The sequence below is a fragment of the Nomascus leucogenys genome, chromosome 11, assembly GCF_006542625.1.
Source record: "Nomascus leucogenys isolate Asia chromosome 11, Asia_NLE_v1, whole genome shotgun sequence".
NCBI lineage: Eukaryota > Metazoa > Chordata > Mammalia > Primates > Hylobatidae > Nomascus > Nomascus leucogenys.
Genome location: NC_044391.1, coordinates 116,373,449 through 116,397,299, shown reverse-complemented (window position 1 = coordinate 116,397,299; position 23,851 = coordinate 116,373,449). Strand labels below are relative to the sequence as shown.

The window sequence follows — 23,851 nt, the reverse complement described above, 5'->3', positions numbered from 1 at the left end:
AGTAGCAATGATAGATTGTATGCAAACCAGGTTCACAGGGGAACAGAACCTAGAGGAAAGCAGAAAGGAAAGTTGATGGGGTTGGGCAAGTAGGTAAGAGAGAGGATGCAGATGACAAGAGAAAATCAGTCCTAAGAGTTGCCTGAGTTTCTGCCCTTGTCAGTTCCCGCGGTGCCCACAGTCACCCTCATTGTAATTTCCTTTTCTTGAGATAATTTGCAACGCAATTAGCCAGGCTAAGGCAGGGAGTTACTAGAAATTGTTGGATAACAGCAACAAGGAAAGTAAGACAGTGTAAGGCTCTTGCTGACTATGTATCCTGACCAAGGAGTACCTGGGAGGAGAGATTGAACAACCTCTGCTCAAGAGGATGTACGGTCAACAGTGTTCTCAGAAGAAATCAGCAGCATTCTATAAAGAACTATGGGTGTCCAGGGTTCCAGAGGGTTTGTAGAGAGGGACTGAGAAGTCTGGGGAGAAGAAATCTGGAAGACATTTAAGGTTTGATACTTTATATTCTTTTAGAGTGCAGACTGGGCCTAGTAAGGAATTTTACTCTGTGTTGAATAGAGAGGTTTGTATTTCAGCCAAGAAAGCTTCCCGAGGGGGTGGCATAAGAGCAGTGTTTTAAAGAGAAGATGAAAGGGAGATTGCTACACGGGCAGACAGAGTTACAACTGCAAAGGCAGAATTCTTAAGGGGAGGGAGGACAGTTAGTAGTTAGGATCTGGCATCAGGCAGCCTGTGTTTGGCCTGAGTCACCTGGCAATTTATTTTCATATCTTGGGAACTTGGTTTCCATTATTATATAAAAATACAAAAATTAGCCAGGTGTGGTGGTGCATGCTTGTAATCCCAACTACTCGGGAGGCTGAGACAGGAGAATCACTTGAACCTGGGAGGCAGAGGTTGCAGTGAGCCAAGATTGTGCCACTACACTCCAGCCTGGGTGGTAGAGCAAAACTTCATCTCAAAAAAAAAAAAAAAAAAAAAGATGAGGATAATAATATTGTATTTATTTTATTCTAAGACCCACTGCTCCCACCCCATCCCACTTTAATGTTTCTTTATTTAGGACCTATCTTACAATTGACACCCCAAAATGCTTGCTTTATCACAGGGCAAGGAAGAAAAATTGTGACAGTGTTATCACTAACTGGGTATATGCAAATTTAGCCATCCACAGAAAGATGTTCACTTGATAATTAGCTTAGTTATTTGCCTTTGTGGTGCCATGCAGTTGAATATTAATTTGAACCCCAAAGTGTCACTTTAGGTATCTTCTAAAAGGCTACACTGTGATGAAGTATTAAAATAATAAGTCACGCATCAGGAACGCAACCAAATATCGTAGAGATTGCCAACTTTCTTGGTAAATTTGACATTGAAGTTACGATGTTAGGGAAGGTTGGCCTGACCACTAATGTGCTGGAGGACCCTGAACATTTAACAGTCACTAGTCAGTTTTTAGCTATCAAGAAAAGCTGTGTAGATTCCAGGAATACACAATTGAAAAAGAAATCAAGTTTATAAGGAAAGAATAAATGTATATAATGCTTCTATATTCTCTGAAATGCCTCAAAATTATACTGTTAATTTTTCTTTTTCCTTTTTTTTTTGATACAGTGTTTTGCTCCGTCTACCCAGGCTGGAGTGCAGTGGCACAATCATGGCTCACTGCAGTCTTGACTTCCTAGGCTTAAGTGACCCTCCCACCTCAGCCTCATGAGTAACTGGGACTATAGGCATGTGCCTGGCTAATTTTTTGTAGAGTTGTAGAGACAGGATTTCACCATGTTGCCCAGGCTAGTCTGGAACTCCTGGAGCAAGGGATCTGCTCACTTCGGCCTCCCAAAGTGCTGGGATTACAGGTGTGAGCCACCATGCCCTGTCTATACTGTTAATTTCTAAAGATGCTAAAGAGATCAAGATATCTCTTGATGGGTTACGAAAAACAGTATGTCATCATGCTATATTTAGCCAGACGGTCAGAAAGTTATATTAAGACTTTAGAAGGCTGGGTGTGTGGCTCACACCTGTAATCTCAGCATTTTGGGAGGCTGAGACAGGAGGATCACTTGAGGCCACGAGTTTGAGACCAGCCTGGGGAACGGAACGAAATTGTTCGATTGTTTTTGAGACAAACAAAAACTTCAGACAGTGAAAGTGAGAGAATTTAGACTTAAGCCCTTTGATTATAGTACTGAAGAGGCAAATGGTACAATTAAAATAGCCAACACTTGCTGAATGATTGATATGTGGCACTGTGTTAACTGGACAACTTTATCAGATCTGTGGTGTTATGTTCATTTTAAAGTGAGAAAGCTGGGACCTAAATCCAGGAAGTTTGCCTCCAGATTCTCACTCAGAGCCACTATGCTGTTAGAACACCCTACGTATTCATTTTTATAGATACACCCATGTCTTTTAGGTTGGCTTAAAAATTACTCATTACATATAAGACATCTTTGTACTTTTTACAATCAATGGCATCTTAAAATCAAGGAGTATGGTAAATACCTGCCATGAGGATCAGATGATAATTATCTTAAAGTGCTTCTAGAAAAAGTGTGGGTTAGAGGGGCAGGTGTTGCCAGGTGAGTACGATGAGCCTGGTCTTCAGAACCCCACCATCGCAGAACAGTGAAAACCTCCAGGAGCAAAGTGTCAGTGAGGGGGAGTGCTTTCTGCAGTTCTGAGAGGAGTTCCTCCACAGGAAGCACCCTACCTCCCATACCTGCCTAAATCTTTCTATGTCCAACCCAAACGGCAGCTCCTTCAGGAAGTGGTCTCTGGCTATGAGAAGATGTACATGGGAGCAATTTCCAGATTATGAAGCTATGGAACCAATACATGAAAGATGGATTTTATCACTAAAGTTATCCTCGCTCCTCTCCTGGCCTCAGTTTCTCTAAACTGAAAGGAATAGGTGGCTTAGCCTATCTCTTCCTTTTATAATTTCTGCCTCTCACCTCTTCAGATTTCTGCCAATCTGCTTTGAAAAGCAGATTTCCTAACTCAGACCTGCAGGAGGCTGCTCCTCCGGGCTGGCAGCTCAGCAGGGCGGGGCTCGGGGAGCAGGAGAAGAGGCGGGGGCTCGGAGGGAAGCGCGGCCGCAGCCACGTGACTTCCTTCCCAAGGAGCCTCAGCTGCCGGCCTCCCAGCAACCGCTGCGTCCCGCCTAGCGACGCCCGCGCATCCCGGTTGGCCCTCGGGGGCGGTTGTGGCAAGGAGGTGCCCACGGTCGCGCTGCTCATTGGCTCGGGATGCCGTCGCTCAGATCCGTTGCCCGGGTGCCCGCAGGCGGTGCTGCCGGATGCCCCGCCCCTTGGCCACCGGGTTCGTGGCTGGCTGGCCGCGGCTGTCACTCCCCGGCCGTTTCCCTGCGGCCAGCGCTCTACTTGGGGCGGGAGGAAGAGGGGCCGGACTGGGGCCTGACTAGTCGTCGCCGTCTTCGCGGCTGCTATGACCAGCGGGCGAGGCGCCCTTCGCAGCTCCGCGCAACGCTAGTCGCGGCCGTGCGCCAGCCGTAGCCGTCTGCGTCCCCAGCGCGGCCGCTCCCGCGGCCCCCTCGGCTCTGCCAGCGCCGCCTGCGAGGCGGAGGCAGGATGAAGATGACGGTGGATTTCGAGGAGTGTCTGAAGGACTCGCCCCGCTTCAGGTAACCGGCACGGCCGCCCGGCGTCACCGCGGAGCTGCCTTCCCGGCGCTGGGGGCGTGAAAGCCGGGCCCGCGCACCCGGAGGAGGCCCCGCCGTCCGCGCCTTCCGACGGGGCGAGCGGCCGATGCGGCCGCTTCCCACCCTGCGAGGGCACTGCAGTCCCCACCGAGCCCTCCCGAGGGGCGACGAAGTGGCGGGGACCGGGACGTCGCCTCATTTCTTTCCTTGCTCTCTGCCGGGGCGGAGCGCCCCGAAGGCCGGCGCACCCTCTCCCGCTTGGGGAAATGGGGTGCAGTCGCGCTCCCGAAGTCTCGTCCCCTTCGCGGGCGCTCGCTCTCGCCCCCTTCCTCCTCTGGCTGCTCTTCCTTCCCCCTTCCTTCCGCCCCTTCTTGGTTTCCACCCCCTCCCCACCCCCTCTTTGAGGGAGCTTTCAGGGCATCTTCTTGCAGTTCACTTAGTTCCTCTTTGCGCTTTTCTGCCCCCCTTCCCCGGGGAGGAGGGAGTAGGGGGCGAACTGGGACGCCGACTTCTGCTTCGCGGTGCCCCCGGCCAGAGCGACTCTCCGGAGGGCGCCCGCGGTGGATGCGTGCGGGAATCGCGGGGGGAAGCGCTGTGATCAGGCGCATTCCACGGACCCTAGTTGGTGACTACCTGCATTTCTTTCCACTTAAGCTCGTTGAAGGGGGCATAGCTGTCGAGAGGTACCGGGCTGAGGGCGGAGGACTAGCAGAAAAGTGCATTTCTGTTTTGAGAACGGAAGTAGGAGGGCCGTGAAGATTGCCTGTGTGTTCCTCTTCCAGCAGCCTCTGCCCAGGAGGGCCCGGATCACAGTCGGATGCTCCCAGTGGATCTGTCACAGAGCTGACATGGGGGCACTCCGATTCACATGGGCTGCCCTTCCTTCTATGTGAGAGGCGGTCGTCCTGAGGCCGTCCAGGACACAGGTTCTTTCTGTTTTGAGTGTGGTAGGAAAGTCTTGAGTTGTTTTGGACAATGGGGTTTTTCTAGGTTGCGTTTTACAGTGTATTTATTTACAGGGCTGGTCATAGTCCTTACAAATATAAGGCCTTAACTTTTCCGTTAGATAGTGACATTTCTTGAAGCTTCCGCTGAGCATTGGCGTGTGTGTGCCCGCTGATGTCTGGGCCAAGCCTGGATTGTAAATTGCATCCTCTGCCTGGGAACTAACTGTTCTCATCCTTCACACTGTTAATTGGATTTCTCATTCTCCTTTCAGTGAAAAAGAAACGAATTGTAAAACTAAGGAACTGCTACTTAGAGAAAAGTTAAGAATGCTTTTTGCCTTTGCCCTTTGATGATTTTTGGGTATTAATTTTATTGGAGCCTAGGGCTATTATTTAAAAAACCCACTTCCTTTGATAGCTGTTGTTGCGATTCGTTTTTGAAACTTTTATGTTCTGCATTATTGAAGGACTCAAGAGACACAAATAGATTGCCTGGGACAGGCGTGCAGGTTGGTTTCCAGGACAGCGTGGCAAGTGGAGTAATTTTTAAAGTGCATCTGAGAAAGTTCAGCTTTTTGTGAAATTTTGTTACTATGACTCAGCTATTTATTTTTAAGTGAAATAATCACAGCATTTTTCTCTTAGAAGATGTAGCTTTGAGCTCCCTTTGTTTCACATTAATTTTTTTTAAGTTGAGAGAAGTGATTTGGAAATACGTCTAGCTACTGGGGTTGGTCACAAACCATGTGATGTCTTTGTTTTTGAAATAAAGGAATCATTGAATATAAAATGAGAGTGCAAGATACTGATTAAGTTATAGGGAATATTATAGTGAACTTTTGTTAAACTTGATTGTAACATAAATTCTATGTTAATTAAAATATTAGAGGTTTTCAAGAGTTGTTTCCCATATTCCAATTATTGTTAGCTGCAAATTGGGAAGAGATGCCAAAATTTCAATAACTTCAACATCTTATATACATTTGGGGGACAAATTAGATTTGCAATAGAGGGAAGACTGCCGAGAAATAGAAGTTTCATTATTCATATTCTTAATTTTTTATGGTTTTTCCATAGTCCTATTACTATGAGGATTTGTATAGCATTTGAAAAGAATATTTCAGAAGTCTTCACATGTTGTATGTATAAGAAGAGCTTCACTTTTGAGAGTATTGTGTATGTTGAGTGATAGTGAAACTTGCATCAAAATAAAAAACTTGTGAGGCCTGGGCTTGTTTTTTGATAGTAAGGCAGCTGTACTTGTGTCCTCATCTATTGGGCTGTCTTTAAAATAATACCTATGTTTATTCATAAATGAATCTTGTGGCATTTAAGTCTAGTGTGTGCACATAACTGTCTTGATGCTGTAGAATTAATGCAAAAGGCACATCTTGCTGATGAAAATTTCACCACTGTTAAAGCTTTAAACATTCATTTTCCTGTTAAATCAATGAGGAGAATACAAGGGGACTGGTTGAAACAGGGAGAAGGATGTTGCAGTTGCAACATTGTCTTTTGTAATTTGAATAGTCAATGGTTACTTTTACATCCCAGTGAACTTTTTTTTTTTGTTTTGGATTGGAGGGCACATTTCGTTGTATAATTTTGGGTTCCCTTTTTGGTTTTTTAAATACCAGTTTAAAATCAGCTTAAAGGTCAAAATCTTGTTCATCTAAAATCTAAAAACCTTGTTCATCTAAAAATCTACAGGAATGTAAAGTGCCTAAGTATACTCTTTTTTGAGTGGAAATTTTGCATTTTGGCCAAAATATGTTGAAGTTTGAATTTATTTGGGCCCTTAATTGTATGTAGTTGCATGTAGTAGGTCTTTAAAATTTTACAAAACCTCCGTAAAAATACTGCTTTTCTTTTATTTAAACATACTCTTGGGCTGAACACTGTGGCTCACGTCTGTAATCCCAGCACTTTGGGAGGTGGAGGCCGGCCGATCACTTAAGGTCAGGAGTTTGACACCAGTCTGGCCAACATGGTAAAACCCCATCTCTACTAAAAATACAAAAATTAGCCGGGTGTGGTAGTGTGCACCTGTAATCCCAGCTACTTGGGAGACTGAGGCATGAGAACCGCTTGAACCCGGGAGGTAGAGGCTGTAGTGAGCTGAGGTTGTGCCACTGCACTCCAGCCTGGGCAACAGAGTGAGACTGTCTCAAAAAACAAAAAACCCAAAATGTATTCTGTTTTACTTAGGAAGTGAATATCTATTTGAAATAAAAAGGAGAATAAATAAATTGAATAAATAAACATCTTTCTGAATTATGAAAGATTTTTGTCCTGAGCAGTGTTCAAATATAAAAATATTGTGGCCAGGTGCAGTGGTTCATGCCTGGAATCCCAGCAGTTTGGGAGGCTGAGACAAGAGGATCGCTTGAGGCCAGGAGTTTGAGACCAGCCTGGGCAACAAAGTGAGACACCGTCTCTACAAAAATAAAAAAATTAGTTGGGCATGGTGGCGTGCACCTGTGATTCCAGCTACATGGGAAGCTGAGGCAGGAGGATAGTTGAGGCAGGAGGTCAAGGCTGCAGTGAGTTATGTTCACACCTCTGCACTCCAGCCTGGGCGACAGTCACTGCAGTGAGTTATGTTCACACCTCTGCACTCCAGCCTGGGCGACAGAGCTAGACTTTCTCTCTCTCTTTAAAAAAAAAAAAAAAATTGGCCTTAGCCTTAGTATGCTTTAATTTTTATCTGATAATTTATTTTTGTCCTTTAACAATGTCTATCATATACCACCCTGAAGGTTTTTCATTTCTAGATTCGACTTCAGATATGATTCTTTTTTTTTTTTTTTTTGCTTTTTTGTTTTGAGACAGAGTTCTGCTCTTGTTGCCCAAGCTGGAGTGCAATGGCGCGATCTCGGCTCACTGCACCCTCCGGCTCCTGGGTTCAAGCGATTCTCCTGCCTCAGCCTCCCAAGTAACTGGGATTATGGGCGCGTGCCTCCATGCCTGGCTAATTTTTTGTATTTTTAGTAGAAATGGAGTTTCACCATGTTAGCCAGGCTGGTCTCAAACTCCTGACCTCAGGTGATCCGCCCGCCTCAGCCTCCCAAAGTGCTGGGATTACAGGCATAAGCCACCATGCCCGGCTAGATATGAGTCTTGTTCAGTAACTCAGAATAACTTTTTTTTTAAAAAGGGTGTTTGTGGGTGAATTTTGTTTGAGAGACAGAGTCTTACTTGTTATTCAGGCTGATCTCCAACTCCTGGACTCAGGTGATTCCCCTGCCTCAGCCTCCTGAGTAGCTGGGATTACAGGTATGAGTCACCATGCCCAGCCAGGTGAAAGGTTTTAATGGGCGAAAGACATTGGAATAAAATGTGACTACTAAATCACCTCAGTTATTTGTTGCTATTAAGTCTGGATTGGTGCCAATCTTGTCTTCTTCCTTTGCCTTCCATCTTTATAATAAACTTTTAGCAACTGCCTGTTAATACAGTGGGTAAGGGCTAAGAGGAAATTTTTTTTTTTTTAATCTCAGAAGCAGTAGAATGGAATTATAAAGTAATTTTATTATGAACCAAAATACAGGAATCTTGACTGCGTGTGGTGGCTCACACCTGTAATCCTAGCACTTTGGGAGGCTGAGGTGGGTGGATCACTTGAGGGCAGGAGTTCGAAACTAGCCTGGCCAACATGGTGAAACACCATCTCTACTAAAAATACAGAAAAATTAGGTGGGTGTGGTGGTGGGCACCTGTAATCCCAGCTACTTGGGAGGCTGAGGCAGGAGAATTGCTTGAACCTGGGAGGCAGAGGTTGCAGTGAGCTGATCGTGCCACTGCACTCCAGCCTGGGGGATAGAGTGAGACTCCATCTCAAAAAAACAAACAAACAAACAAAAATCTTGTAGGTGGGGCGCAATGGCTTACATTTGTAATCCCAGCACTTTGGGAGGCCGAGGTGGAAGGATTGCTTGAGACCAGCCTGGGCAACATAGAGACCTTGTCTCTAATTTTAATTAGAAAAAAAAAAAAAAAAGCTAGTAAAGTAGGACTTATCCTCATTTTAAAAATGTGGGTTTTTTTTTCTTTTGGAGACAGAGTCTCACACTGTCGCCCAGGCTGGAGTGCAGTGGTGCAATCTCCACTCACTGCAACCTCCACCTCCCTGGTTCAGGTGATTCTCCTGCCTCAGCCTCCCGAGTAGCTGGGAGTACTTTAAAATTTCAGTACTGCCACCACACCCAGCTAATTTTTTGTATTTTTAGTGGAGATGGGGTTTCACCATGTTTGCCAGGCTGGTCTTGAACTCCTGACCTTGTGATCCACCCGCCTTGGCCTCCCAAACTGCTGGGATTACAGGCGTGAGCCACCTCGAGCAGACTCAAAAATGTTTTAAAAAATCTGCAACTGAACATTTTGATAGATTAATTGACTTTTTTGACATAGTTACTTCTTTTGCTAGTAATTGACTTTCTTGACGGTGAACTTTCACATGGTGGATCTGGAAGGGAATTCACTCATTTACTCTGTATGTTAAGCCAAAGGCTTTAATTTCATTTGTTAGGCTGGGTACGGTAGCTTATGCTATAATCTCAACAGTTTGGGAGGCTGAGGAGGGAGGATCACTTGAGGCCAGGAGTTTGAAATCAACCTAGGCAACAGAGTGAGACTCTGTCTTTACAAAAAAAAAAAAAATTAGCCAAATGTGGCAGCTCACGCCTGTAGTCCCAGCTACTCAGGAGGCTGAGGCAGGAGGATTGTGATGCCCTGGAGTTTGAGGTTACAGTGAGCTATGATCATACCACTGTACTCCACCCTGAAAAACAGAGCAAGACCCTGTCTCTTTAAAAAAAAAATTATTTAAAAATTGTGTCAGTTAAATTTGCGTTGTTTATGGTATCTTTTATCATATAGAAATTTAAAAGCTGGCTTTTGTTTATTGCCTAGAAAAGTTTCCCTACCCCATTATATTTTTCTGTCATTTTATAGTGATTTTAAGTTTCATGTAATGCAGCTAGGTCTTAGTTTTGATTGCAGAAGACAATCTAATTTTATTTTCTTCCTGATGAAAACCACTTGTTCTAACACCTTTAAAAAAATTCATTCTTCATTGATTTAAAATGAATCGCACACCCCTTTTGTGATGTGTGGGAGAACAAATTTCCTCTTGTTATATGTTTTACATATTTAGTCTTTACGGTACTTTTTTCTTCAATTTCAGAAGAGGGTATGACTTTCTATGTATTTTGGCCTCATTTATTTAAAACGTTTTATTATTTGGCCTTATTAAAATTTCAGGGATGATTCAACTATATGGTATTTAGGAAGAGACATACTTTAGATTTAAGGACATAAATAGGTTGAAAGTAAAAGACAAACCATGCAAACAGTACCCAAAAGAGAGGTGGAGTGGCTGTGCTAATATCAAATAAAATAGACTTTAAGACAAAAATTACTACAGACAAGTATAATAAGAGGGCTGGGCATGGTGGCTCACTCCTGTAATTCCAGCACTTTGGGAGGCTGAGGTAGGCAGATTGCTTGATCTCAGGAGTTCGAAACCAGCCTGGGTAACATGATGACACCCTGTCTCTACCCACAATACAAAAAAACGTTGGCTGGGCATGGTGGCACATGTCTGTGGTCCCAGCTACTCAGGAGGCTGAGGCGGGAGGATCACTTGAGCCTGGGAGAGGTGGAGATTGCAGTGAGCTGAGATTGTGCCACTGCACTCCAGCCTGGGTGACAGTGAGACTTTTTGTCTCCAAAAAAAAAAAAAAAAATATATATATATATATATATATATATATATAATGTATATATATAATATATATGTGTATATATAAATAAATATGTATATATATAAATATGTATATATAAATATATATGTATATATGTGTGTGTATAAAAATAAAGGGGTCAATCCATAAGAAAGACATAATGACTATAAATATATATTCACTTAGCTGAGCTCCAAAATACACGAAACAAAAACCGACAGCATTGCAGGCAGAAATAGACAATTCAGCAATCATAGCTTGAGATATAAATACTTCCAATAATGGGTGGAACAACTAGGCAGATGATTAATAAGGAAATAGAAGATGTGAACAGCGCTATAAACCAAGAAGGCTTACTAGTTATCTATAGAAGACTTCATACAGCAGCAGCAGAATTCACATTCTTCTTGAGTTATATATAGAACACCTCATACAGCAGCAGCAGAATTCACATTCTTCTCGAGTTTACATGAAGTATCCTCCAGCATAGACTATGATGTTAGGCCATTAAACAAGCCTCAATAAACTTTAAAGTACTGAAATCATACAAAATATTTTCTGACCACAAGGGGATAAAATTTGAAATCAATAACAAGGAGATCTGAAAAATTCACAAATATGTAGAAATTAGCAGTACACGTCTAAGTAAACAATGGATCAAAGAAGTCACAAGCAAAATGAAGAAATACTTTCAGATGAATGAAAACAAAAATAGAACATGCCAAACTTATGGGATGCTGCTAACGCACTGCTTAGAGAGAAATTTATACCTGCAAACACTAATATTAAAAAAAAAAGAGGTCGAGCGCGGTGGCTCATGCCTGTAATCGCAGCACTTTGGGAGGCCGAGGTGGGTGGATCACGAGGTCAGGAGATCGAGACCAGCCTGACTAACGTGGTGAAACCCCGTCTCTACTAAAAATACAAAAATTAGCTGGGCATAGTGGCACACACCTGTAATCCCAGCTACTCGGGAGGCTGGGCAGGTGAATCACTTGAACCCGGGAGGCAGAGGTTGCAGTGAGCCAAGAGTATGCCACTGCACTTCAGCCTGGGCAACAGAGTGAGACTCCGTCTAAAAAAAAAAGAGATCTTAAAATAGTAACCTAATCTTCACCCCAACAAACTAGAAAAAGAAGAGTAAGCAAATCTCAAAGCAGCGAAAGGGAAGAAAGTAAAAAAGGTAGAGCAGAAATAAGAGAAAATAGAGAAGAGAACAATCGAGAAAAATAATTGAAACCAAAAGTTGGTTCTTTGAAAAGCCAAACAAAATGGACAAATCTTTAGTTAGAGTGACCAAGAAAAAGGGCAATGACTCAGATTACTACATTCAAGAGTGAAAAAGAGGGCACATCACTACCAATTTACAGAAATAAAAAGGATTATGAGGAAATACTACAGATAATTGTATGACATTAACTTAGAAGAAATGAATATATTTCAAGAAAGACACAAACTACTGAAACCGACTCAAGAAGAAATAGAAAATCTGAACAGACCTGTAAAAAATAGAGATTGAATTGATATTCAAAAAATTTCCCAAAAAGAAAAGCACAGGCCAAGATGACTTCACTGGTGAATTCTACCAAGTGTTTAAAGATGAATTACTGACATTCATTCACACTCCTTTAAGAAATAGAAGAGAAGACATCACTTTCCAAAGCATCCACATTCCTAATCATTAGTCCATTGTTACCCTGCTACCAAAGCCAGGTGATGTATCACAAAAAAACCCTACAGACCAGCTGCGCACAGTGGCTTATGCCTATATTCCCCACTTTGGGAGCCCGAGGCAGGAGGATTGCCTGAGCCCAGGGATTCAGTCTGGGCAACAGAGGGAGACCCTGTCTCTACCAAACAAAACAAAACAAAACAAAACAAAACAAAACAAATTAGCTAAGTGTGATAGCATGTGCCTGTGGTTCCAGCTACTTGAGAGGCTGAGATGGGAGGATTGCTTGAGCCTAGAATGTTGAGGCTACAGTGAGCTGTATTTGCACCACCACACTCCAGCCTGGGTGACAGAGCAAGATCCTGTCTCAAAAAAGAAAAAAACAAAACCAGGCCAAGCGTGGCGGCTCATGCCTGTAATCCCAGCACTTTGGGAGGCCACAGTGGGAGGGTTGCTTGTGTCCAGGAGTTCCAGATCAGTCTGGGCAACATAGTGAGACCTTGTCTCTATAAAAAAATTAAAAATTAGTTGTGTGTGGCGGTACATGCCTATAGTCCCAGCTCCTCAAGAGGCTGAGAGGCTGAGGCAGGAGGACCACTTGAGCCTGGGTAGTTGAGGCTTTGGTGAGCTGTGATCGTGCCACTGCACTCAGCCTGTGTGACACAGTGAGACCTAGTCTCAAAAATGAAACAAACCCACCGAAAACAAAGCAGACAAACCCTACAGACCAGTATTCCTTATGAATGCAGATACAAAAATCTTTGACGAAAGTACTAGCAAACTGAATATAGCACCATATAAAAAGGATTGTACACCATGACCAAGTCATATTTATCCCAGGAATGCAAAGTTGATTTAATATACAAAAATCAATCAATGCGGTATAGTATAATAATAGGGCAAAGTATTAAAACAACACAGTCATCTCAATAGATGCAGAACAAGCATTTGACAAAATCTAACACTCTCATGATAAAACTATTCAAAAAACTAAAAATAGAAAATTTCCTAGCTTGATCCTAATTTGATAACGGCCATCTTTAAAACACCCTCAGCTAACATATTTAGTGGTGAAGGACTAAAAAGCTTTCCCCTAACATAAGGAGCAAGAAGCCTGTCACCACTTCTGTTCAACACTGTAGCAGAGGATAGAGCCGGAGCACTTAGGCTGGAAAGAGAAATTAAAGGCATCCATATAGGAAAAGAAATAGTAAAACTATATTTTTAGATAATATGTCTTGTACAATCAGCCTTTGTATCCATGGGTTCCACTTTTGTGAGTCAATCAATCATTCATTGAAAATATTTTGGGAAAAGAGCAATAAAAAATAACAAAGTACAAATAAATAGTATAACGACTATTTATACATAACATTTACATTGCATTAGGTATTAGAAATAATCTAGAGGTGATTTAAAGTATATAAGATGATGTATGAAGGTTATTTGCAAACAGTGCCATTTTATATACAGACTTGAGCATCCGTGGATTTTGGTATTAGTGGGTAGTGCAGGGGGTGGGCAGAGGGAGTCCTGGAACCAATGTCCTATGGATACCAAGGGCTGAAGTTATATAGAAAATGCTAAGGAATCCACAAAAATCTGTTATAACTAGTAAGTTCAGCTAGGATGTAGTATATAAGATCAATGTACAAAAACTCTATTTCTGTATACTAACAAAGAAAACCAATCTGTCTACAGCGGCATCAAAAAGAGGAAAGTACTTAAAAGACAGTACACTGAAAACACCATTGAAAGACATTAAAGACCTGAATAAATGGAAATGCATCCCATGTTCATGGATCAGAAGGCTGAATATCGTTAAGATGGCAGTACTCCCCAAATTGATCTACAAACTAAACGCAATCTCTATTAAAATTCCAACCGGTTTCTTTGAAGAAATTGTCAAGCTGATCCTAAAATTCATGTGGAAATATAAGTAACCCAGAACAGCCAAAACAATCTTGAAAAAGAACGAAGTTGGAGGATTCAGTTTCCAATTTCAAACGTTATTACAAAGTGATTGTAATGAAGACGGTGTAGTACTGGCATAAGGATAGACATGTAGATCAGTGAAATAGAATTGAGAGTCCAGAAACAAAGCCTTACATTTATGGTGAGCCAGTTTTAACAGAGGTACCCAGACAATTCAGTGCGTGAAAGAATAGTCTTTTGAACAAATGGTGCAAAGACAACTGAATATCCACATGTAAAAGTATGAAGCTGGAGCCCTATCTTATGCCATAGGCAAAAATTAACTCAAAATGGATCACAGGCCTGCATGGAAGACCTAAAACTATAAAGCTCTTAGGAGAAAACATAGAATTAAATCTTTGTGACCTTGAATTAGGTAGTAGTTTCTTAGATATGAATTAGGCAATGGTTTCTTAGATATGAACTCTAAGGGAACCCAAGAAAAGATTGATAAAATGAATTACAGGGAACCCAAGAAAAGATTGATAAATTGAATTTCATTAAAATTAAAAACTTTCCTGCTTCAAAGGACACAGTAAGAACATGAAAAGTCATTCACAAAATGGGAGAAAATATTTGCAAATTATACCTGTTAAGGGATTTGTATCTAGAGAATATAAAGCTCTGCAACTCAAAGGGCAAATAATCCAATTAAAGAATGGGCAAAGGATTTGAGTGAGTATTTCTGCAAAGAACATACCCAAATGGTCAATAAGCACATGAAAATATGCTCAACATCATTAACCAGCAATGCATATAAATACAAATAAAACCATGATGAGATACCACTTCATACCCACTAGGATGGCTATACTGGAAAAGACAGATAATAACCAGCGTTGGGAAGAATGTGGAGCTGTTAGAACCCTCATGCACTGCCAGTGGGAATGTAAAATGGTGAGCCACTTTGGAAGACTTTGGGAGTTCCTCAGATAAGAAGTTAAACATAGAGGCTGGGCGCGGTGCCTCATGCCTGTAATCCCAGCACTTTGGGAGGCTGAAGCAGGTGTATCATGAGGTCAGGAGATCGAGACCATCCTGGCAAATATAGTGAAACCCCATCTCTACTAAAAATACAAACAAACAAAAAAAATGAGTCGGGCATGGTGGCATGTACCTGTAGTCCCAGCTACTCGGGAGGCTGAGGCAGGAGAATGGCGTGAACCCGGGAGGTGCAGCTTGCAGTGAGCCGAGATCACGCCACTGCACTCCAGCCTGGGCGACAGAGCGAGACTCTGTCTTGGGGGAAAGAAAAGTTAAACATAGAGTTACCATATGAGTTCCAGCCAGCCATTCCACTTCTAGGTGTATACCCAAGAGAAATGAAGATATATACCCACAAAACTTTGTACAAGAATGTTCATAGGAGCATTATTCACAGCCAAAAAGTGAAACAACCTGTGTCCATACATGGATAAATAAGATATGGAATATCTATACAAATGGATTGAAGGTATTCAGCTGTCAAATGGAATGAAATACTGTTATATGCCATAATATGGATGAACCTTGGAAACATTTTACTAAATGAAATAAGCCAAACACAAAAGCCACATATTATATAATTTTATATGAAATGTCCAGGGTAGGCAAATTTGTAGAGCCAAAATAGATGAGTGATTTCTAGGGGTTGGAGGGTGAGGGAAATGCAATTAGTGATTACTAATGGATATGGGGTTTCTTTTGGGAGTGATGAAGATTTTCTGGAGTTAGTAGTAATGGTTGTAGAACTCTAAATCTACTAAAACCCACTAAACTGTATTTTTAAATGGTGAATTTGTGTTGTGAATTATATCTCAATATAGCTGTTACTGAAAAAGGTTTGAAGCATAGAGCATTTATAATCAAACGCATAGGTAGAATAGAAAATACATGTTGAGCCTCCGTATTTCTTTCACCTTGACTTAATAGTTATCAATGCATGGTGATCTTTAAACCCCAGCCTCTTGTTTCCCCATATGATTTTTTTTTTCAATTGAGACAGCGTCACACTCTGTCACCCAGGCTGTAGTGCAGTGGTGCAATCTCGGCTCACTGTAACCTCTGCCTCCCAGGTTCAAGTGATTCTCCTGCTTCAGCCTCCCGAGTAGCTGGGATTATAGGCATGCACCACTATGCCCAGCTAATTTTTGTATTTTTAGTACAGATGAGGTTTCGCCATGTTGGCCAGGATGGTCTCGAACTTCCGACCTCAAGTGATCTGCCTACCTCGGCCTCCCAAAGTGCTGGGATTACAGGCGTGAGCCACTGCTCCTGGCCTCCCCATATAATTTTTGAAGCAAATCTCAGAGAGTATAGAATTCCATCAGTATGTGTGTGTATGTCTCTGAAAATATATACACTTTAAAAAAATTATATAACTACACACCACTATCACATCAGAAAAAAGTAACAATAATTAATAGCATCAAACATCCATCAAATAAGCTTCATAGCTTATGTAGGATTTGTATCCTTTATCATGTTAGAAGATTGTGTCTCTTGTTTATCAAGTAAATTCTCTCCCCGATAATCTGTAGATAAGAAATCCCGGTAGATCATCTTGGCAGAAACAAATCATTAGAGAACATTTGGCAGTCATCCATGGACCGTTTTGAACCTGTCCTTTTCATACTTTTTCATCTTCCTTTCTAACCTGAATTTGTTGCTTTCCTGGCATTTTGCACTTAATTTTTTGATTATAGAAAATTTCAAATATATACAAATTAAACAGAATAATATTAATGACCCCTATTATCCAGTTTAAGCAAATACCAATGTTGTGTCATTCTTGTTTCATTTATGTTTCTGTTATACTTACTCTCCCTTATGCCATGGGCAAAAGTTAACCCAAAATGGATCATAGATCTAAATGGAAGACGTAAAACTATAAAGCTCTTAGGAGAAAACATAAGATTAAATCTTTGTGACCTTGAATTAGGCAATGGTTTCTTAGATATGAAACCTAAAGTAGAAGCACCCAAAGAAAAGAAATTAAAAAGTATTAATTTGTGTTCATAGTTTTTTTCTTGATAAAAACTTGCATACATTGAAATGCACAATTGTCACCTACACCTCTGTCACGATACAGCCTATTTTCCGTCTTCCCAGAATGCTTCCCCCACCACCCAAAGACAACCACTGTTTTGCTTTTTTTAAACTTTAGATTAGTTTCGCCTATTGTTGAACATTATAAATAGATTCTTATGGTTTATATGTCAATTATTATTCTCAGCATTTTGGTACTTTTGCTTAGCATTTTGACTGAGATTCATCCATGTTTTTCTGTGTGTCACTAGTTTTTTTTTTTTTTTTTTTTTTTTTGAGATGGAGTCTTGCTCTTTTGCCCAGGCTGGAGTGCAGTGGTGTGATCTCGGCTCACTGCCTCCTGGGTTCAAGCTGTTCTCCTGCCTCAGCCTCCTGGATAACTGGAATTACAGGCACACACCACCACACTCGACTAATTTTTGTATTTTTAGCAGAGATGGAGTTTTATCATGTTGGCCGGGCTGGTCTCGAACTCCTGACCTCCAGTGATTCAGCCACCTCAGCCTCCCAAGATGCTGGGATTACAAGCGTGAGCACCTGGCCAATGTCACTAGTTCATTCTTACTGCTATGTAGTATTTCTTTGTGAGTGTACCATAATGTATTCATTCTCCTGATGATGGATAGATTGCTTCCATTGTTTGACCATTGTGAATAAAGTTGTTACGAACATTGTTATACAACTTTTCTTATGGTAGGTTTTCATTTCTCTTAAGATAAATACCTAGGAGTTGAATTGCTGTGTCAAGGGGTAAACATGTGTTTATAAGAAACTGCAAAGCATTATTCCAAAGCAACTGTACTGTTTATAAATCTGCCAACAATATTTGAGGGTTCCTGTTGCTCCACATTCTTGCTAGCATTTGGTAATATCATTTTTTGATATTACCCATTGTGTGAGTGTATAATATATTCCTGTGTGTGTGTGTTTAATTGCAGTTATGTTACTTAATGACCAGAATATCTTCTGAGAAATGCATCATGATTTTGTCATGTAAACATCATAGGGTATATTTACACAACTTAGATGGTATAGCCTACTACACATCTAGGGTATATGATATCGCCTCTGGGTCCTAGGATACAGACCTGTACAGCTTGTTATTGTACTGAATACTGTAGGCAATTTTAACACAGTGGTGTTTATCTAAACATATCAACATAGAAAAGGTACAATAAAAATATAATCCCATGGGACCACTGTTGTATATGTGGTCTGTTGATTGGAATATGACTATGTGTGTGTGTGTATATATATGTATATATACCTATATATATGACTATATATACATATATATACACATATATACCTATATATGACTATATATACGTATACATGTTATATATATATATATATATATATATATAGTCATATTCCAGTCAACAACAGATTGCGTCATATATTCTATTAAGTTGTTATGACATAATACTTCTTAGTCCTGTTTTGGACATGTTGATACCCTGCTTTTCTGGATTATTGATAATTTGATAACAATTTTATGTTACTTTTCTGGAGTTTAGACTAATTATCTTTTAGACATGTGTATATATGTATGCATCTCTGTGTGTGTATATATACATACAGACACAAGCACATATAATTGAATGCATTGTTTTTTCTTTTTTTTGAGATGGGGTCTCACTCTGTCACCCAAGTTGGAGTGCAGTGGTGTTATCTTGTCTCACTGCAACCTCCACCTCCCAGGCTCAAGTGATCCTTCCACCTCAGCCTCCTGAGTATCAGGGAACAAAGGTGCACACCATTACGTCTGGCTAACTTTTTGTATTTTTGGTAGAGATGAGGTTTTGCCATGTTGCCCAGGCTGGTCTCGAACTCCTGAGCTCAGGCTATCCACCTGCCTCAGCCTCTCAAAGTGCTAGGATTACAGGAGTGAGCCACTGCGTCCGGCCTAGATATGTTTAGATACACAAATACCATTGTGTTACAATTGCCTACAGTATTCAGTAAAGTAATATACTGTACACGTTTGTATTCTAGGAACCATATAGGCTATACCTTGTACCCTAGGTGTGTAATAGGCTACACCATTGAGATGGCTTATAGTCTGTGATGCTTGCCCAGTGAAGAAATCACCTAACAGTGCACCTCCGAGAAGGTATTGCCTTTATTTTTATTTTTATTTTTATATATTTTTTTGAGACGGAGTCTCGCTCTGTCACCCAGGCTGGAGTGCAGTGGCGCGATCTCGGCTCACTGCAAGCTCCGCCTCCCGGGTTCACGCCATTCTCCTGCCTCAGCCGCAGGAGTAGCTGGGACTACAGGCGCCCGCCACCACGCCCGGCTAATTTTTTGTATTTTTAGTAGAGACAGGGTTTCACCATGGTCTCGATCTCCTGACCTCGTGATCCGCCCGCCTCGGCCTCCCAAAGTGCTGGGATTACAAGCGTGAGCCACCGCGCCCAGCCAGGTATTGCGTTTATTAAATGATGGATGACTGTAGCTTTTTATTGCTGTTATAGCAAATTACCCCACACTTAGTGGCCTAAAACAACACAAAATGATTTTACAGTTCTGGAGATCACAGTTTTGATACAGATCTCACTGGGCTAAAATAAAAGGCCGGTTGGCAGGGCTGCATTCTTTTCTGGAAGGTCTAGGGAAGAATCCTTTATTTTAGTTTTTTATACCTTGCCTTCTCCAATTTCACAGGGCTGCCCATATTCCTTGGCTCCTGGCCCCTTTCCATCTCCAAAGCCAGCAGTGGTTGTGATACTCCCTCTTCTATCCTCCTCTTTTACTGATAAGGACCCTTGTGATAATGTTGGGCTGACATTCCAGAATAATCTCCCAATCTCAAGGTCAGATGATAGCAACCTTAATTTCCCTTTGCTGTGTAACCTAACGTATTTGCAGGTTCTGAGGATTCGGATGTTGACATCCTTTGGGGGGGTTGACGAGGGGGATTATTTTGTCTACCACAGTCCACCCCCTGGCTCCCCAAAATTGACCTCTATTCCACATGCAAAGCATATTCACCCCATCCCAATATCCTCAAAAGTCTCAACTCGACACTGATTTGTAATCTTGCCGAAGATCTAATCTGTGCTCATTAGTTTACATATGACCTTATAATCATAGTGCAAATTTTGGTGGCTTTGCTATTTTTAATTGAATAGTATATTATACATTTTTAATATTGTTAGGAAGGTTTTTCTTTTTTCTTTTATGGACTACTCAGTTGCCGTAGTGAGAAAGGGGAAAAGAGTAGAACTAGCTAGGAGGGTTTTATGGCTAAAAAAAGACTGCATCATATATTCCGTTAAGTTGTTATGATATAATACTGCTTAATCCTGTTTTAGACGTGTTGATACCCTGCTTCTCTAGATTATTGATAATTTGATAACACTCTTATGTTATTTGCTTTTCTGAAGAGTTTAGACGAATTATCTTTTAGAATGGCCCCCTTTCTGAATTTTTCTGATTGATTCCTTGGGACAGATACAGTTTAAACTTTTTTGGCACGAATACTCATTGGTGATGATGCATTGTGTCATCTCCACCTGGAACCCATGATGTTTGCCTGTCCTCCTGTTGGGAAGGCAAGGTTTGACCACTGGGTAGGAAAGGGTGGATAGCAGGTGGTGGTGGTTGTGGAGAGAAGCTTGTAGATTAAAAGCTCTGGGAGAAAGAAGGTTGATTTTCAAGGAACAGAAGGAAGGCTAATAGGGTTGGAGCAGGGTGTGCAAGAAGGAAGGGATGGTTAAGAATTAAGATCAGAGGTAGGCAAGGATGAGGTCATGTTAGGCATTATAATTCATCTGTAGTGATGAGTTTGGATGTTATTGTTAGTGCAATAGGAAGCAATTAGAAAGCTTTTAGCAGCGGTGGGAGATAAGGTTTATGTTTTAAAAATATTTTGACTACTGTTTGATAATGGACTGTATGGGGGAAGAGTGAATGCAAAGAGGCCACGTAGGAAGCCATTGTAGGAAACTAGTTATCAGGCTGGGCCAGGTGAGAGACAACTTGGGAGACAGTTGAGAACATTTTTTGGTGGAATCAAGAAGAGTTGATGTTGAATTTTTTTATAGGGAATTAGAAGAATAAAAAAATAGCATTTTTGGCTTTAGCAACTGGGTGGATGGAGGTTCTGTTTATTGATAAAGAGGAAGACAAGGAAAGAAGAGGTTTTTTTTTTGGAAAAAAAAATCAAGAGTTATATTTTTGACATGTTAAGTTTGAGATACCTAGTAGACATTGAGGCAGAGTTGTTAAGTAGGGCTGGCATTGCTGTGCAGCCTTGTGTAATTTACTTTAAAAACTGATGTGCTCCCATCCTGTATTCACTTTTAGATGGTAAACTTTTTGGGACACAGACCACCATGTCTTTTTATTCCTTTGTTCTTGAGCACGATTTCTTGCACACAGTAAGATAGGCAACAGGCTTTTACTGCCAATGAGTACTTTCTTAAAATAGTTATACATTCTCCATTTTCACATACTGTAATTTTTATTTTAGGAATTTTTCTGTTGTGCAATTGATGAATTGCAAAACTATCTGTAATATATGACAGCTGCTAGGGCTTATTTAAATTTCCTTTTACAATGTAGTAATTAAGTCAGTCCAAAATCTTTAAGTCTTGATGGGTAGTTATAATTCTTGAGAGACTCTGATTAGTCTAAGCTACCAGGGTATTTTTATATGAGGGCTCTAAGGAAATATTATATTTAATTTCACAAACATTTAGACAAACTTAACTATTCAGATGATACTTTTAGTTGTATAGCAAATTTAAAAAATGTGTTTGATATCCTGCTACCTTGATCAACTCTTAAAAACTGTTTTTTTTTTTTTTTTCTTTTTTAGACAGCGTCTCACTCTATCACTCAGGCTGGAGTGCAGTGGCACAATCATGGCTTACTGCAGCCTTGACCTCTTGGCTCAAATGATCCTCTCACCACAGCCTCTTGAATAGCTGGGACTGCAGGTGTGTGTCACTGTGCCCAGATAATTTTTTAATTTTTTTTGTAGAGACGAAATCTCACTATGTTGCCCAGGCTGGTCTTGAACTCTTGGGCTGAAGCTATCCTCCCATCTTGGCCTCCCCAAGTGGGATTATAGGCGTGAACCACCGCACCTGGTCTTAAAATTTTTTTAGTTGACTAAAAAGTAGTCAAAACTGGCCAGGTGCAGTGGCTCACGCCTGTAATCCCAGCCCTTTGGGAGGCCAAGGCAGGTGGGTCACAAGATCAGGAGATTGAGACCATCCTGGTGAACACGGTGAAACCCTGTCTCTACTAAAAGTGCAAAAAATTAGCCGGGTGTGGTGGCGGGCGCCTGTAGTCCCAGCTACTCGGGAGGCTGAGGCAGGAGAATGGCGTGAACCCGGGAGGCGGAGCTTGCAGTGAGCCGAGATCGTGCCACTGCACTCCAGCCTGGGTGACAGAGCAAGACTCCGTCTCAAAAAAAAAAAGTAGTCAACTTGAAAAATATAAGACAGTCTTTTTCTATTGTCCCTGGACCACCTGAATCAGAATGAGATATTTGAAAAAAATGTAACTAAGGCTCCTTGAGTGATTATTTGTTTATTTATTTATTTATTTATTTGAGACAGAGTCTTACTCTGTCACCCAGGCTGGAGTGTAGTGGCACAATCTTCACTCACTACAACCTCCACCTCCTGGGCTCAAGCAATGCTCCCACCTCAGCCTCCCTAGTAGCTGGGACTACAAGTGCATGCCACCACGCCTGGCTAATTTTTTGTATTTTTTTTTGGTAGTGATGGGGTTTCACCATGTTGCCCAGGCTGGTCTCACAACTTGAGCTCAAGTGATCTGCCTGCCTTGACCTCCCCAGAGTGCTGGGATTACAGGCATGAGCCACCACTCCGAGCCTCCTTGAGTGATTTTAAAAGATGCTTTTGGGCAGTCCCCAAATCACCGGAATAAACATGTTTTTCTAGGGTAATCTTTGAAAACACAGATCCATTTGGAGATCTGTAATCCTAAAAATCAGTGTTTACTTTTAAATCATATTCTGATTATCTATTGCTGTGTAACAAACCAACCTAATATTTAGTAACTTAAAACAACCATGTTTTGTATTTATTTATTTATTTATTTAGAGACAGAGTCTTGTTCTGTCACCCAGGCTGGAGTGCAGAGGCATGATCTTGGCTCCCTGTGTCCTCTGCCTCCCAGGTTCAAGCAATCTCCTGCCTTAGCCTCCTGAGTAGTTGGGACTGCAGGCTTTTGCCATCATATCCGGCTAGTTTTTTTTTTTTTTTTTTTTTTTGAGACGGAGTCTTGCTCTGTCGCCCAGGCTGGAGTGCAGTGGCACAATCTCGGCTCACTGCAAACTCCGCCTCCCGGGTTCACGCCATTCTCCTGCCTCAGCCTCTCCGAGTAGCTGGGACTACAGGCGCCCGCCACCACGCCCGGCTAATTTTTTGTATTTTTAGTAGAGACGGGGTTTCACCGTGATCTCGATCTCCTGACCTCGTGATCCGCCCGCCTCGGCCTCCCAAAGTGCTGGGATTACAAGCGTGAGCCACCGTGCCCGGCCATGTCCGGCTAGTTTTTATGTTCCCATGCTGGCCAGGCTGGTCTTGAATTCCTGACCTCAAGTGATCTGCCTGCCTCAGCCTCCCATAGTGCTATTGTTGTTACTATTTTGTTACTATTTTGGATTACAGGTGTGAGCCACCGTGCTTGGCCTGAGCTTTTTTGAAGGACAAAGTAGTAGTACTTCAGAATTTAAAAAATACATATATTTTGATTTAGCATTTTTACATCTAGGAATATCTTCTAAGGAATTAAAGGATAAGCATGCAAAGTTATGTGAACA

The 23,851-nt window shown here is 41.6% G+C and overlaps 1 protein-coding gene across 7 annotated transcripts in view; it reads left to right on the top strand.

Annotated features, from left to right (window-relative positions):
- Positions 1-3,338: 3,338 nt before the first annotated feature.
- ACAP2 (ArfGAP with coiled-coil, ankyrin repeat and PH domains 2) overlaps positions 3,339-23,851 on the top strand; it is a 176,613-nt gene continuing 156,100 nt past the window's right edge. For all 7 annotated transcript variants that reach the window (XM_030823005.1, XM_003280421.4, XM_030823007.1 and 4 more), the window contains exon 1: positions 3,339-3,661. In XM_030823005.1, coding sequence (XP_030678865.1) covers positions 3,609-3,661 — 53 coding nt within the window. In that variant the 5' untranslated portion in view covers positions 3,339-3,608. The remainder of the gene's footprint in view (positions 3,662-23,851) is intronic.